At 44.8% G+C, this 13,653-nt stretch overlaps 1 protein-coding gene across 2 annotated transcripts in view; it reads right to left on the bottom strand.

Annotated features, from left to right (window-relative positions):
- The window catches only part of VAPA (VAMP associated protein A), a 32,313-nt gene extending 20,830 nt beyond the window's left edge, over positions 1-11,483 (bottom strand). The window contains exon 1 of one of the 2 annotated variants that reach the window (XM_072949269.1): positions 11,146-11,483. In XM_072949269.1, coding sequence (XP_072805370.1) covers positions 11,146-11,224 — 79 coding nt within the window. In that variant the 5' untranslated portion in view covers positions 11,225-11,483. The remainder of the gene's footprint in view (positions 1-11,145) is intronic. The other variant, XM_072949270.1, reaches the window with a different exon arrangement.
- Between the last annotated feature and the right edge of the window lie 2,170 nt (positions 11,484-13,653).

The following is a 13,653-nucleotide window of genomic DNA, read 5'->3' as shown; positions in this document are numbered from 1 at the left end:
GAAAAGGCCCCCGCGGATGCAGTGTAAGAATGAACAGGTGACAGAGCGGAACACAGCCAATGAACTCCTTGACAGCCGGCGAGGTCAGCTACCCAGAGGCCGGCCCACGGGCCTCAACATAGCTGCAGCCTTCACAGGTGGAGGCCGTGGAGAGTTGTGGAAGGTAACACCCCCTCCTGATGGAGGGCCGGTTCACTGTCCCGCGTGATGAAGGGCAGGTCTCCCTGTGGGAGGAGGCCGGGCAGGCTTCTGTGCAGCCCACCATGAAGCGCACAGGCCCCACACGCAGCGCGGTGCATCATGCCATGACCCCACCACATGGGCACCTGGAGGGGCGAAGGGGGCCGGCACCAACATGAAGCCCACGCTCGGGCAGAGCTCTGAACCAACAAGTCTCCAGACCGGGAGTCCGTGTCTCCTACCACAGCCCGAAACCGCAGGGGGCTGAGCTCTCAGCACCCCCGTCCCTCCCCCATCCCTGCCCAGCTCTCTCAGGGCTCTTGGCTGCAAGGTACAGGCGAGTCAGCGACCTCTGCATGATTAACACCAGAAAGGTCAACGAGCCAAGGCACAGCTCTCTGAGAACAGACTGACCGCACAATTCCCGCAGCACAGACCACCATGAGGAGGATCAGCCCACCCGAGGGCGCTGCAGCAAGGCAGAGGCGTCACATGGGCTCCTTCTAATCAGCAGCAACAACAAAACCATCAGAAGCAGGTCTGCTCTGACTCCAGGTCTTCATGAATCACTTACTCCAGCAGCACATGTGCACGCCTTCACTCCATCAGCACCAAAGCAACAGGGAGAAGCCGGAGCGGGGAAGGCTGGACGCGCAGCCATGGCAGAGCTGGCGACGACTGTCCGATGCTCCCACCGGTGCTCCCACCGCCTCCACAGTCACACAGCAGGGACCAAGAACCTCGCACGGGTTCCGTCGCTCAGCTCTGCCATCACGCTAGGAGGCTGCCACTTTTACTACTTATTGTCCCCATTTCACAGGGGAGCCAACCCTAACCCAGAAGTTAAAACGCTTGCCTAAGGTCATACAAGTACAAAGTAACGTCAGTAGGATGTCAAACCAGGTCTGACTCGAGCCTCAACACTCTTAAGTTCTCTACGTTTTCCGAAGAGCCCGCAAACTACCTAGCCGTATTTATTTCCTAATTCGTAAGCCATTTCAGGTAGATTTCTGCAGCACTAAACCATGAAACTGTGGTCCAACCAGCAATATATGGAAAAGATTTTTAAAAGGATACTGTATCTCCCTTGATTCCACAGGTCAATGACGAACATTTCTGGAAACAAGGAGCAAACACCAAGAAAATACTTTTATGTTTTACATCAAAGAAAATCCTGAAACCTTCATTACAAATTTTAAAAATGAAGTCACCTTGACATATTTATGTTTTCTATGTTTTGTTTCTCAAACACATTGCAATCTCACATTTAGCAAATGTAAGCTCCATGAAGACTGGGTCCTTGCTCCCTTTGCAGCTGTATCCCCAGCTGCTGGGACAATTTTGGATGTAGATACTGAATAAATATTATTGTACAAATGCTGTTGCAAAGGTAAACAGAGTACCACTTTCTGGGAAACAAAACTGGTCAATTCTACTCAGGAAGGTTTGATTATTAACAGTACTAAACACGTCCTTTTATCTTTTTGAATGATTTCATTAACATTCATTACAAAAGCATGGGCCCAGAGATTAATACAAAAGCCAAACTTCACTGTTTTATTTAAATCTCTAATATTAGAAAAAACCCTTTGCTTTCATAAACTGCTTCACTGTCCTGTTTATCCATATTATATAATCAACAAAAAATTTCAGAATGTACCATGAAAAATCTCCAAAATCCACTTAATGTAGTAGTGTGCGGTCACTTTTTCCCTACTCCCAGGGCCTGAAGTCACAGCGAGGAGGGACCTACAGGCAGGAATCACATCTTTTATTTCTTCTGCGGCATCTTCAGCTCATGCAGCAGTGTCCCAATCACACAGGTACTTCCCCATCACTGTCACATGAAAAAGTAGCTATGCCTACGTCACAAGTCAAAAACCTCTTTCTTCACGCTTCTGGAAGCCTCACGGGGAGGGGCCTAGTTCTGCTATTGGTGGTGTACTGACTTCTGTAAAAAACAGAAAGCAGTGTGCCGAAGTAGACGCTTAAGATCTAAAACCATTAACAAGGTGACTGACCCTGAGCAAATCATGCAACTTCTCCAGCACAGTCTGACCTCTCACCTCAGCTCAGCAGACAAAACCACCTCCAAGGCTCCTCTCAGCTCCGAGATTAGGGGACGTCTGTGAACAACTTAACCACCACCCCAATTAAAGAACACCTACAACTCTACAGTAAAATGGAAGACAACTCAACCTCACATGACCACACTTTCCCGGCTGTGTGTGTGACGCTACTGCAGACACTCTAGGAGTGCTTTTCCCGACCTCCTGAGGCAGAGACTGCCCACTCTGACCGAAGCAATCCCTGCGACACAGTCCTGAAAACAAGGGGGAGAGAATAAATAATAAACTGTCTTTACACAGAAATGGAACATTTTGGTTTGTAACACTTTTATATAAATTTTATGTCCTTCCACTGTGTAACATCTAAAGAACAATAACATGTACACACAAAAAACTTTTAAAAAACACCTACATTCAAGATTAAATGCTAAATGTGCATGCTGCTTAAATTAACACCTTTGTTAAAAGTAAACTCTCCATATCTGAAGAGTTTAGATCGCTTTTTAAAATCTAGGTAGTCAGGATAGGAGAAGATAAAAGAGAATGGTATTTTGGGAGAACTTGAAATAAATGTTTTTAGCACCATCTACATATCTGAAGCTCTTGTTAGGTTAGAAGCGAAATACTTATAACATGAGAAAATGATCACAGTAATTTTTTAAATATTTTAAAAATTAAAAAATTTAAATATTAATTTTAAAATATGACTTAAAATTATAAGAGAGTCAAACAGAACACACAAAAAATTATGTTAACAGTGGTTATTTGTAGGTGGTAGTGTTGGGCAATTTTTATTTGCTTTATACTGTTCTATACATTTTCAACTTTCTGTGTTAAGCATTAATTTTATAATCAGAACAGACTTTCAAATGTGTTTTTAATATTAGCTTAATGTGTTCATAAAATCTTTTACATGAAAAATTCTGATGGGAAAACCTGAAGATTCAGAAAAAGCTATCTTTGGGAAATGCTGTTGTGGAGGTTTTCAGCAGTGGGAACAGTACTTAGACAACAAGGCCAAGCAGGCCAAGCGATTCGTCTTTCCCTATAAGCTGTAAGAGTAAAATCTGTTCATAGAAAAAACAAAACAGGAAACACTCTATGATGTAAAGGTACTCCAGACCTTTAAAGGTATAGCAGTTACTCCAATTCATGCCAGATTATCCCAGTACCAGAATAAAAGTGTATGTGTACATATATTTACAGATACACATAAATACATGAGTAAATATATGTGGACGAATATGCATTTACGGAAGCATACAGCTACATAATTAAAGGCTGTCAAAATGCAGGCCCATAAGAAATCTGTCAAATTATACTGCAGACTAGTATTTCAAAGCCCTCTCATATTAACAGTTCTTTAACATCTATTTTTAAAAATGGTAACTGAATCCAATCATAGCCTTTAAAAGCTGAAATACGCATAACTAAACTTCTCTTTCATTTAAACCTGAATTTTGAAAACAGTACCAAGTGTTCACGATAACTCTAATTACAGAGAACACCCCACAAGCCAGAGAAAAGTCGTTAAGCAAACTACGGCATATTAACAACATGGCATCAAAAATGCTATCTACGTGGGTGTTTCGTCTGTGAAAACTTAAGTCACTGGTCTAGATTATTTTCATAAAGTGAAGTATGTGTCACAAAGTTGAACATCATTTCATAAATTTTGAAGTCTAACTAAGCAAGAAAGTTTATTATGAAGAATAAAGTCATAATTCAGAGTTTGTTAAAAAGGACGTAAGTCATCTCAGTGACACAGGAAACAAACGGCCACGTTCAGGAGAAACTGACGCCTGGGGCCCTGAGAGCTCTTCTGCTTGCTTTTCCTTCCCTCTCCTCCCTCAACCAGTTACTTCAGCAAGCAAGTGGCCCAAATCAGCCTGTCTCCAAGTCTGGGTGACCTTAAAAGTCTAAAGCCTATCACATTTAAAGGGGAGGCATTGAAATTTTGGGCTAGTGGGTCACCAGCACATACATACTGGCTGGCCTGGGTTAGGGGCCCATTACTGACCCCATCAGCGCCATCTGGAGGAAGGGGAATCCCATGCACTCACATGCTGCCTAGACCTACCTGCCTCTTTCATACAGTCTATGGGCTGGCCCATCCTCTGAGAAAAATATCCCGAACAACTCTGTCATACTTTCCACAAGAGACCATCAACTGATGCTAACAGTAAGAGCTCAAGAAACTTAACAGACATCTGTACAGTTATGATTCGAGAGCTGCTACAGGATAGTTGTAAATCAGATATACTTTCAGACAAACATGGTTTTCTAACTGTCTTTATATGCTTTAATCTGCGAACTGCTACTGGATGGTTACAGGCTTGTTCTCTATTTTACGTTATACAACTGCCTTGTTACTTAAGAGTACTTATTAAAAAAAAGACTTTGGACTGCATAAAAGGCTTAAATTATTAAAAACTAAAGTAATAACAGGTAGGACAAACGAAACTTTTGATATAATCTCCCCAAAGTATCAAGTCTAATAACAAAATAATTTTTTCTCTTATTATAAAAAGCATTGAATGTTCACTGCAGAAATCTTGGGAAACACAGAAAAGTAAAAATATAAAAATAAAAGACACCTTAACCCTAAAGCAGAGCTAATGCCTGCAATGTTACGTTCACCTATATCTGTGGAACTTTCCCAAGGAGGGGTGAAGCTGTCATCACCAATCTACTCTGGGTCACTACACGTGGGAAACCTGACAGGACACAACTCCATCTATGAAGTGTTTTTACCAAAAAGTATTGAAACCTGAATCTAACCAAGCCCTCAGATCTAACTCCAAGTTTACAGGGAATACACATCAGAAACATCAAGAATATGGGACATTCCACTGGGCGACGACAGTAAACAGGGTGATAAAGAGGCGCAGGCAGAGGCGCTACTGAAGATCAAAACGACGTGGACACATGACAACCAGAAGCAGTGCACAGACTCAACAACCAACACACAGGACTGCAGCGGGGAAACTTCAGCAGACTAAATATCAGATGATGCTAAAGAATTGCTTTCGGTTTTAGTAAGTGACAGTGGTGTCACGATGATGTAAATGTCCCCTTTTTGTCTATTAGAAAAGCAAGCGCAAATATTTGTCCTGAAATGTTATACCCAGAACTTGTTTTAAAATACTGTGGTAGGCACCCCCACGAAAAATTCAAATACTAATAATCATTAAGCTTAAGTATACATGAACTTACTAAATTTGAGTATACAGAGGTTCATTAAGAGTACAGAGATTTTTAACAAATGAAAGTTTTCATTAAAAATTTTAAATGTTTTTGAGGGGGAGGTAATTAGGTTTATTTATTTATATTTATTTATCTTAATGGACGTACTGGGGATTGAACCCAGGACCTTGTGCATGCTAACAAGAACTCTACCAGTGAGTTATACCCTCCCCTCCAAGAAATTTTAGAGCAATCTGAGTCACATTTCAGTTGTAATAAACTCTTAAGTAAACAAGCATTTGCAAATAGCCGTCCCTTATACTTAAAAGTTTTTAACAAGGATTCCTTCAGCAGTTACACATTTTGTGGTCTGTATAGTATAATAAGCTAGCAAACATCTGATTTTCTTTTAAGCAACTTTATGATTGAAGGAAAGCAAGATCTATCCTATATTAAATAGTACCTCCTCTGAAAGGCAGATAACACTGAATAGTCAGTCAAGGTAAGTTACAAAAGCAACAAGAAAAACCGAGGTCAGGAAGCACCTCTGAGAAAACACAGTACACAGACCACCTCTGCAAGGCTAAGGAAGGTCTTCCTTAAAGGAAATGTGAAAGGTAACTAGCTCAGTAAACAAACAACAAAATTACCAACACTAACAATCACAAGACACCAATTTTGAAGAACTCAAATCAATTACAGTCTCCCAATTCTTTATATATATTTTCCACTTTACAGAAAAGTCAAAAATCACTGGTTTGACTCTCTTTAACCTGTCACCATCTCCAATGCCATTCCCTCAGTCCAAGCTGCCACCTGTAGCCTGGACTGTGGCAACTGCCTAAATCATCTGTATCTCCCCTCTACAATTAGTTCACATTGCTACCATAATTATAATGGGGGGGCGGGGCGTGGGGAATTAGGTTTAGTTATTTTTTAATTCTTTTATAATGGAGGTATTGGGGATTGAACCCAGGATCTCATGTATGCTAAGCATGCGCTCTACCACTTGAGCTATACATCCCCACCCAGAATTAAATTTTTGGAAATGCAAATGTGATCTCACTCCATCACTTCTACACCTCTACCATGCTCCCCCCCTTACAATCCCTCAGTTAGGATAAAAACAACTCCTTATTTGACCTACTTACACAGCACCACACTCATCTTGGCTGATTCCACTACTGTCACACTGACACAGTCTTTAAGTAACATGAGGTTATTTAACACATCACACAACATGTACATGTTTCTTTTCACCTCCCTCCTGCCACAGGATCTTGGTACATGCTGCTCCCACTGCATTTTCCTTTCTTCACCACCTCGATAACTTCTATTCATTCTTGGAAAATCTTAGTCCAGTCGTGGCAGCCTTGCTGACCACCTCCAAGTGCCCTATTTTAGATTCTCATAGCACTACCTACCTCTTCATAGCCACACTTCCTTCTTCTTATTATCTGATCAGTGTCTACCTCTCCCCACTAGAACTGCCTCATGAAAATAAAGACTGTTTTACACAAAACTAGTTCTAACACTTACTCAACATGCATCACATAGATCAGAAACTCAAATTTTTCTCGTGTAACTGAATGAATTAAAACAAACAAATGGATTTAGAAGCAGAGTTGCATTAAATGGGAAAGATTCAAGAGTTATGTCTGAGATGTAGAAATACAGATTTTAATTATTAGATGTGCATAGTATTTCTATGAGTAATCACAATGCCACTAGAATTTTTTACAATACAGGACTAAGAGTAGGCTTGGGTAGTAAAACCAACTTGGGATGTGTTGAGTTTGAGACATCTGAGTAACATTCAAATTCAGATAGTCAACAGGTAATCAGTTCGTATTTCAAAGCTGATTTTGTCTGAATTAAGCACAGATATGGGAGTGTGCCAACGTGGGCAGAGAGAGAGCAAGGAAGAGAAAGAGAAGCCCTGGAAACAAGGAGACTGAACAAAGGGAGGTTCAGAGTCACATAAAATTGAAAACAAATCAGAATCTCAGAAACATCAGCATCTAGGAAAGAGAGGCCACAAATAAGACAACAAAGAGAGCAAAGAAGAAAGTCAGAAGAGAACTGTATCACAGAAGTCAAAAGAATCCAGTTCTTAAAAAGAACTGTCAATAATGCCAAGTGCCAAGTTGAGGTCCAAGGAGATAAAAACCGGCGATGACCAGCGAGCAGTGAGGACAGACAGCACTAAGGCGAACAGGTGAGGGACGGCGACACGGGGCACACCAACTACTTTTCCAAGAAGCCTGACTACAGAAAACAGAGCACAGGGAGGGCCACATACCAGGAGGAGCTGGGAGTCAAGGAAGCCGTGTGTTTGTTTATTTGTTTTTAAAATGAAAGACCTAGGTGTATTTTTATGTTTAAAGGAAGAAGCAGATGGTTGAAAACATGACAGGCAAAATATCTGATGAAACACAGTCTGAGTCAGGAAAAGATTTTTACCTTAACCAGCAAAAATAGCAGAACAAACATGCTTGGATATGAGAAGAGTTTTTCCTTCTCAGGGAAGAAAGTATGGATACGTGCAGATGAACAGGTGTTAACAAGGGCAGACAGTACGTCACAGAAGGGCTTGTATGCCAGACTTAGAAGAGTTAGACTTTCATCCAGCAGGCAGTCAAGAGCTACTCGAAACTTTTAAGGAGTGGAGTGCTAAGACGGTATCTGCGCCCTGGGGAGTAGGGAGGCTCACCCTGGGGTTTGATGTAGTCCCTGTGAAACAGAATGATCTGAAACACCTAAAAATGTGCCAAACACCCGCCAACAGGAGGAGTTTTCTACATCCTCGCTGGGGCCTCTTCTTAGTGATGTGCTGCTACACAGCTTTGGCTGACAAATCACAGGTCCCTTGTCCCTCAGAGAGCCTCACTTTCTTTACTGATTTGTTATTGTTACAAGCCTCCTTCAGCACAACGATTCTGGTCTATTTTCCTCCTTGTCTGATCATTAGGAGGAAGAATATATTCAGTTTTCTAAACTTTCTTCTTCAAACTTCCTCCCAAAACTACTAACCGGGAGGAAAATAAAATGCTGTATAATACAAAGGAAGAGATTTTACAATAGTAAATGAACATATTAAGGGCTAAAAAGTCTCTCACATGTAATACCAAATTTCAAATCTGAATTCTAGGTCAAATTACTGCCAGGGCTTGAAAAACAGAATTTGAAAATATCTACCTCTTTTTCTTTACTGATGCAAAAGAACTATTTTAAAATTCATTACATCACTATAAAAATACTTCCACATATAAACAACATATAAACCAACTTTTGGAATAAAATACTGAGGTGTGGTGAAAATGTATTAAACTGGTATCTGCTTCTCCACAACTGTGCAAAGTGCTAATAATTCTTATCAAGATGACTTTGTTACGCATATAACAGAAAAATTCACCACCCAATCTGAGTGTGATTAAGTAAGTCACTCTTGGAGAAACTATCTTAATCAAAAGAAGAGACAAAATAATTCAAATACACCTATCAGAAGGTGACATTCTGCAAAACTATCCATTAACAGATTAAACTAAAAATTACATGTGATGGAGGACAGAGTTAAATGAGTTTTTATATCACCATCAAAGTATAAAAAGACCATTGATTCTAAATGAGTCTTCTCACTTAGTGTTTAACTGTTCAGTGGAATAGAGGCGTTTCCATCAAAGCAAACTATTTACCTTTGCCTAAAAGAATAACATTAAGAAGGAAGGAATCAAATGACACCAAAGGTCACCTCCTAATTCATCCTACCCCTCTTCCCTCCCAGTTCCTCCCATTCCTCCACCTTTAAACAGAGGCACACAGCAAACCACAGGGTGGTTAAGTACAAGCCAACATTCTCTCCCATCAGAGGAGGAGCAAACCACTCCCCTGGCCTGCCCTCCCCTCCAACCGAAAACAAGCCCCTTCCTACAGCCAAAGGGGGTAGAAGCGCCTTTTCTTCATACTTCTCTTGCCCTGTTGCAGCAGCTACATGCCTCTTCTGTCTCCCTACCTAGTCTCAGAGTTCTTCAAGGTCTAGATATAACACATTTTACTGTTGTTAATTACATGCTTTCCCCCATTAAACTACAGACTATGGATTTTTTCTCCACCGTGCTTCGCAATGACTCCTCAAATATAAGACGGTACCTGTTGAATAAATTACGCATTGTGGAATACTCTTCATCTAACACAGAGATAGCACAAAGCTTTCAACAGTGTTTGCTAAACAAATGGCCCAAGCGAGTGTGTGTCCCTACAAACTTCTCAATGAAACACTCTACTGATGTCTAGACGTTAACAGGCCTTGTGAATTACTTTCACCCCTAACACAAGAACCACCTCTTCTATAACCATAGCTAGTAACTCTTCAGTACCTAAAATAAGTTAAACATAGGGCAAGTCTTTGTGTAGGGTTTTTGGTGGGGGGGGTGTGTGTGTGTGTGTGTGTGTTTTTAATCTGCTCCTCTGTTATTATTCTCTCAGGATGGAAACATTACTTCTCTAAGGAGAAAGCTTCAAACTGTTAACATTTCCTGACCTAAAACTAGTGCTAAAGTGTCTTAAGATCCTCATGGCAATACGCGCAGGTTACCCAGAAGAGGAAATTTCCTCTGTAAACTCAGCGTCCAAAAAATAAAAGCAAAATACTTAAATTATCGAAAGAACACACATCATAAAGGTTTACATTGAATTCCTCCATCCTAAGGTAATAGTTATTTGAGTTAGGTAATTTCATGATTCCCCAAAGGTTTGTTTTTCTTTCAGCTAAAACTATGTAAACATGCCACGCACCTAAACTTGCCAGGATAAAATGCACTTAATGCCTCTCAAAATATTTCGTAGCGCTGTCTTAAAACCAAAACTTCACCTAAGAAGCAGCTCAGTTACACCTTCATTCAAAGAAATTTGCAAATGCACTAAAGAGCTTGCAAAATAAAGGAATTACACGACATACTCTCCTAAGGCCAGAATTCAGTATTTTAAAATTCCTAAAACTACTTGAAACGTTTGCTATGGAAAACCACCTCATTGTTTTTCTTTCGGAGTTAATCTTACACAGAAAGGAATTTTTTTTTTCAGCACTGGTGCGACTCAAATTTCCCCAAAATTGTTCCCGTCGTAGCTCCTAAGACTTCAAGTGCAAGATATCGCATGTCCCCAAAGGGGTACGCGGTCCAGGCGACCGGAGAGCGCAGGGGCCCGCGTTCTCCGCACGGCCTGAGGACCCTGCACGGGGCCCCGCGGCCCCCTCTCGGGCCTCGCAGCCCGGGGCGCCCGGCCGCCGTCAGGCGCTGCCAGAGGGCCGAGCCCGGCGCCGCGGGGACACGCGCAGGTGTCACCTCCCCCGGCCGCTGACGCAGAGCCCGCGGTCCACACCTGGGGCCCCGCCAACCCCCGGCCGCGCCGCGCGCACCTGAGGGTGGCGGGCCGGGCCTCCTGCCCCCTCCCCCGCCCGCCCGCCGCCCACGCCCGGACCCCGCCCGCCGGCCCGCGGCCCGCGGACGAGAGCCGACCCGCCGACCCGCCGCACCGAGGCGCCCGCGGGCCGCAAGATGGCGGCGCGGCCTCGTCGGCGGGAGGGGCGCGCGCCCGCGGGCGGGGCCGGGCCGGGCCCGGCCGGGCCGGGGTAGGGGGCCCGGGCGCGGCCGCCACCCCCCGCCGCCCGCACGCCCGCCCGCTCCTCCCGGGCCGGCCGCCGCCTGCCCACCTTTGAATTTGAGGTCTGTGGGCGGGTCGAGGACCAGGATCTGCTCGTGCTTCGCCATGGCCCCGGAGGCGGACGCCATCGGACAGACAGCGCAGAGCGGGGGCGCGCCCGCGGCGGCGGCTCGCTAGCTGCGGGCGGGGGGCGGCGGCGGCGCGGCTCGGCCCGGCTCGACACGGGGCCACGCTCGGCTCCCGAACCCGACGCCCGCCGCTCCGTCGCCGGCTCGGTGGGCCGCCCGCCGCTCCGCAGCTCCGGGTCTCACAACTGACTCAACCCCACACCAGCCGCCGCGGCCACGCGCACTGCGATCCTCGGCGCCCCACGTGACGCCGCTGCGTGCCTACGTGCGCGCCCCGGCGGCCGGGAGCACCCGCGCGCCTCCCGCCCCTCACGCCAAACCCCCGCGGCACGGGCTGCTGCGCCTGCGCGCCCCCGGCCTCGCCGCACCCGAAGTCCGATCCAGCTGTCAAGGGAGCGGGTGTGGACGGGGCGGAGCTCGGCGCCCGAGCACCGACGCGGCGCGCACCGCAGGGCAGGAGGGCGCAATCCTCGATCACGTTTCGCTGCGTTACGAAACCGGAGAACCCGCTATAGCAGCGCATCGCCGTCTCCCGAGTGGGAATGCCTAATAGCTGAAGGAGGGGCAGTCAGGCTCGCTGACTACAACTACCAGCATGCTCCGCGCGGGGCGGGCCTCCGCCCGGGCCTAGGCCCCCTGGGATGCTGCGCGGTGCTTGCTGGGAGTTGTAGTAGCGCCTGTGGGTGGGCGGGAAGGAGCAGGGTCGGTTGGAGGCGAACCGGGTTGGAAGCGCCAACACTCGTTTTGGTTCTCAGAGAGGGTCTCATCTGCGCTAAAGAAGAAAAACAAGAACTTTTGGAGACTGACCCGAGGTTCACCCGGTTAGAAATACATGTTCTGCTGAAAACAGGCCGGGATTTGTCGGTTTGCTCGCAGATTCTATCCATCCCTCCGTCGGTAGCCACGCTAAATTCTCTGCCGTTTTCCTGCCCAAGCTCTCCTGCTCCCGGAATCCTCCAGTGATGCAAAAGCCGAGGAGGAAACACACCTCCTTTAAGGAGACGCGTCATTGGGAAGCTGACGAGGCACACCTATCAAGCTAGAAATAAAAATCTAAATCTACGGCCTCTGTTGCTGTAGCCTGTTCTTCAGTTTTGATTGATAATGATAAGCCCAAACCAAAACACTTGTCACATTCACGCGTTGGAAATGAATTCCATCTGCATCATGAACGGCAGCCTGTAGCAAACTGAACCAAAGGAGGAAAATCCCAACAGAAAAGTTGCTGACCGCTCTTAACCGATGACCAGGGCAATCGGGGACAGAAGCGTCAAATGAAACAAACGGATGTGCTGGAACTAAGGTCGTTATGTTACTGCTTGAAGCCCCACGAAACAAAGGACAAATTGATGCTGCAGCCATAAAGGAGCAGCCCAGTTTGTCTAGAAAATAAATGAGACAAATGGAATCGTAGCCTAGGCGTAGGCACAAGGTCCAAGTTTTCACTGCAATCCGGATATCAGAGCCCATCTGGGAATAGCTCTCCAGAACAGCTAGCCTAGCACTCACACTAGACTGTGCTGCGGAGAGGAGTGAATCTTCAGGCATGACAAACCTTGGAGGATGGGAGTGCTTAAATAGTTTTAAAAGCATATTCTAGCTTTACCTCTCCTTTGATACCCTTTCACTGACAAGATCATTTTGAAATTTCAGTTCTCATTAGAGGAGAATACAAAAATTACATGTATATCAAAAGAGGGTTTAATGATAAAAAAAAATTAAGGTTGACAATTGCTTTCCAGGATGGTTCCACATATGTCCAGTTGTGAACTGACAACCTTAAAGTTGTTACAAACTCCAAAGTTTGTTTTTGTTTTTGTTTGGGGGAGTTGTTTTTGTTTATTTTGCTTGCCTAAGACCTCTTATCCATGGGCAGGTTTTCCTGGCCAGATCAGCTGCTCCACCACTAGATGGACACTTCTCTTCCCAGCAAGCATGTGGGAATCCCAGTTAGCAGGTCCAGCATGCTGAGAACTTTGCCAGTATGGGCAGTATGTTCACCAGGAGTTCAGCAGGAAGCCAGAACTGGATGTATTCCGGTTTCCCAGTCTGTATCATCAAGAAACCTCTGCCCATTTCAGTCATCACCTTTGGGATCAACTGCTTTTCTCTTTGCAGTATCACTTCAAAAACCATATAGATAGAGTCTAAAATCTACAAATCTGGTAGCCTATGAATATGTGCAACATCTTGGGAATAGTTCCCCTATTACCATGTTGGAACACTGCGTTAGGAAAGCCTCACAGTCCTGAATCACAGACCCTTCATTAAACTGTGAACTGTTCAAGTGGTTTGTGCTTTGGTGTTTATCAATACCTTTCTTCTAATAGTTTGAAGAACTTTACAAATATCATCATCACACAATACTCAGAACAACCTTACAATAATTAGGAAGTGTTACTTTTGTTGTTAAATATGTAAATGCAAAC

Source organism: Vicugna pacos, chromosome 24 (assembly GCF_048564905.1).
Source record: "Vicugna pacos chromosome 24, VicPac4, whole genome shotgun sequence".
Lineage (NCBI taxonomy): Eukaryota > Metazoa > Chordata > Mammalia > Artiodactyla > Camelidae > Vicugna > Vicugna pacos.
This window is presented reverse-complemented; position numbering and strand designations above follow the sequence as displayed.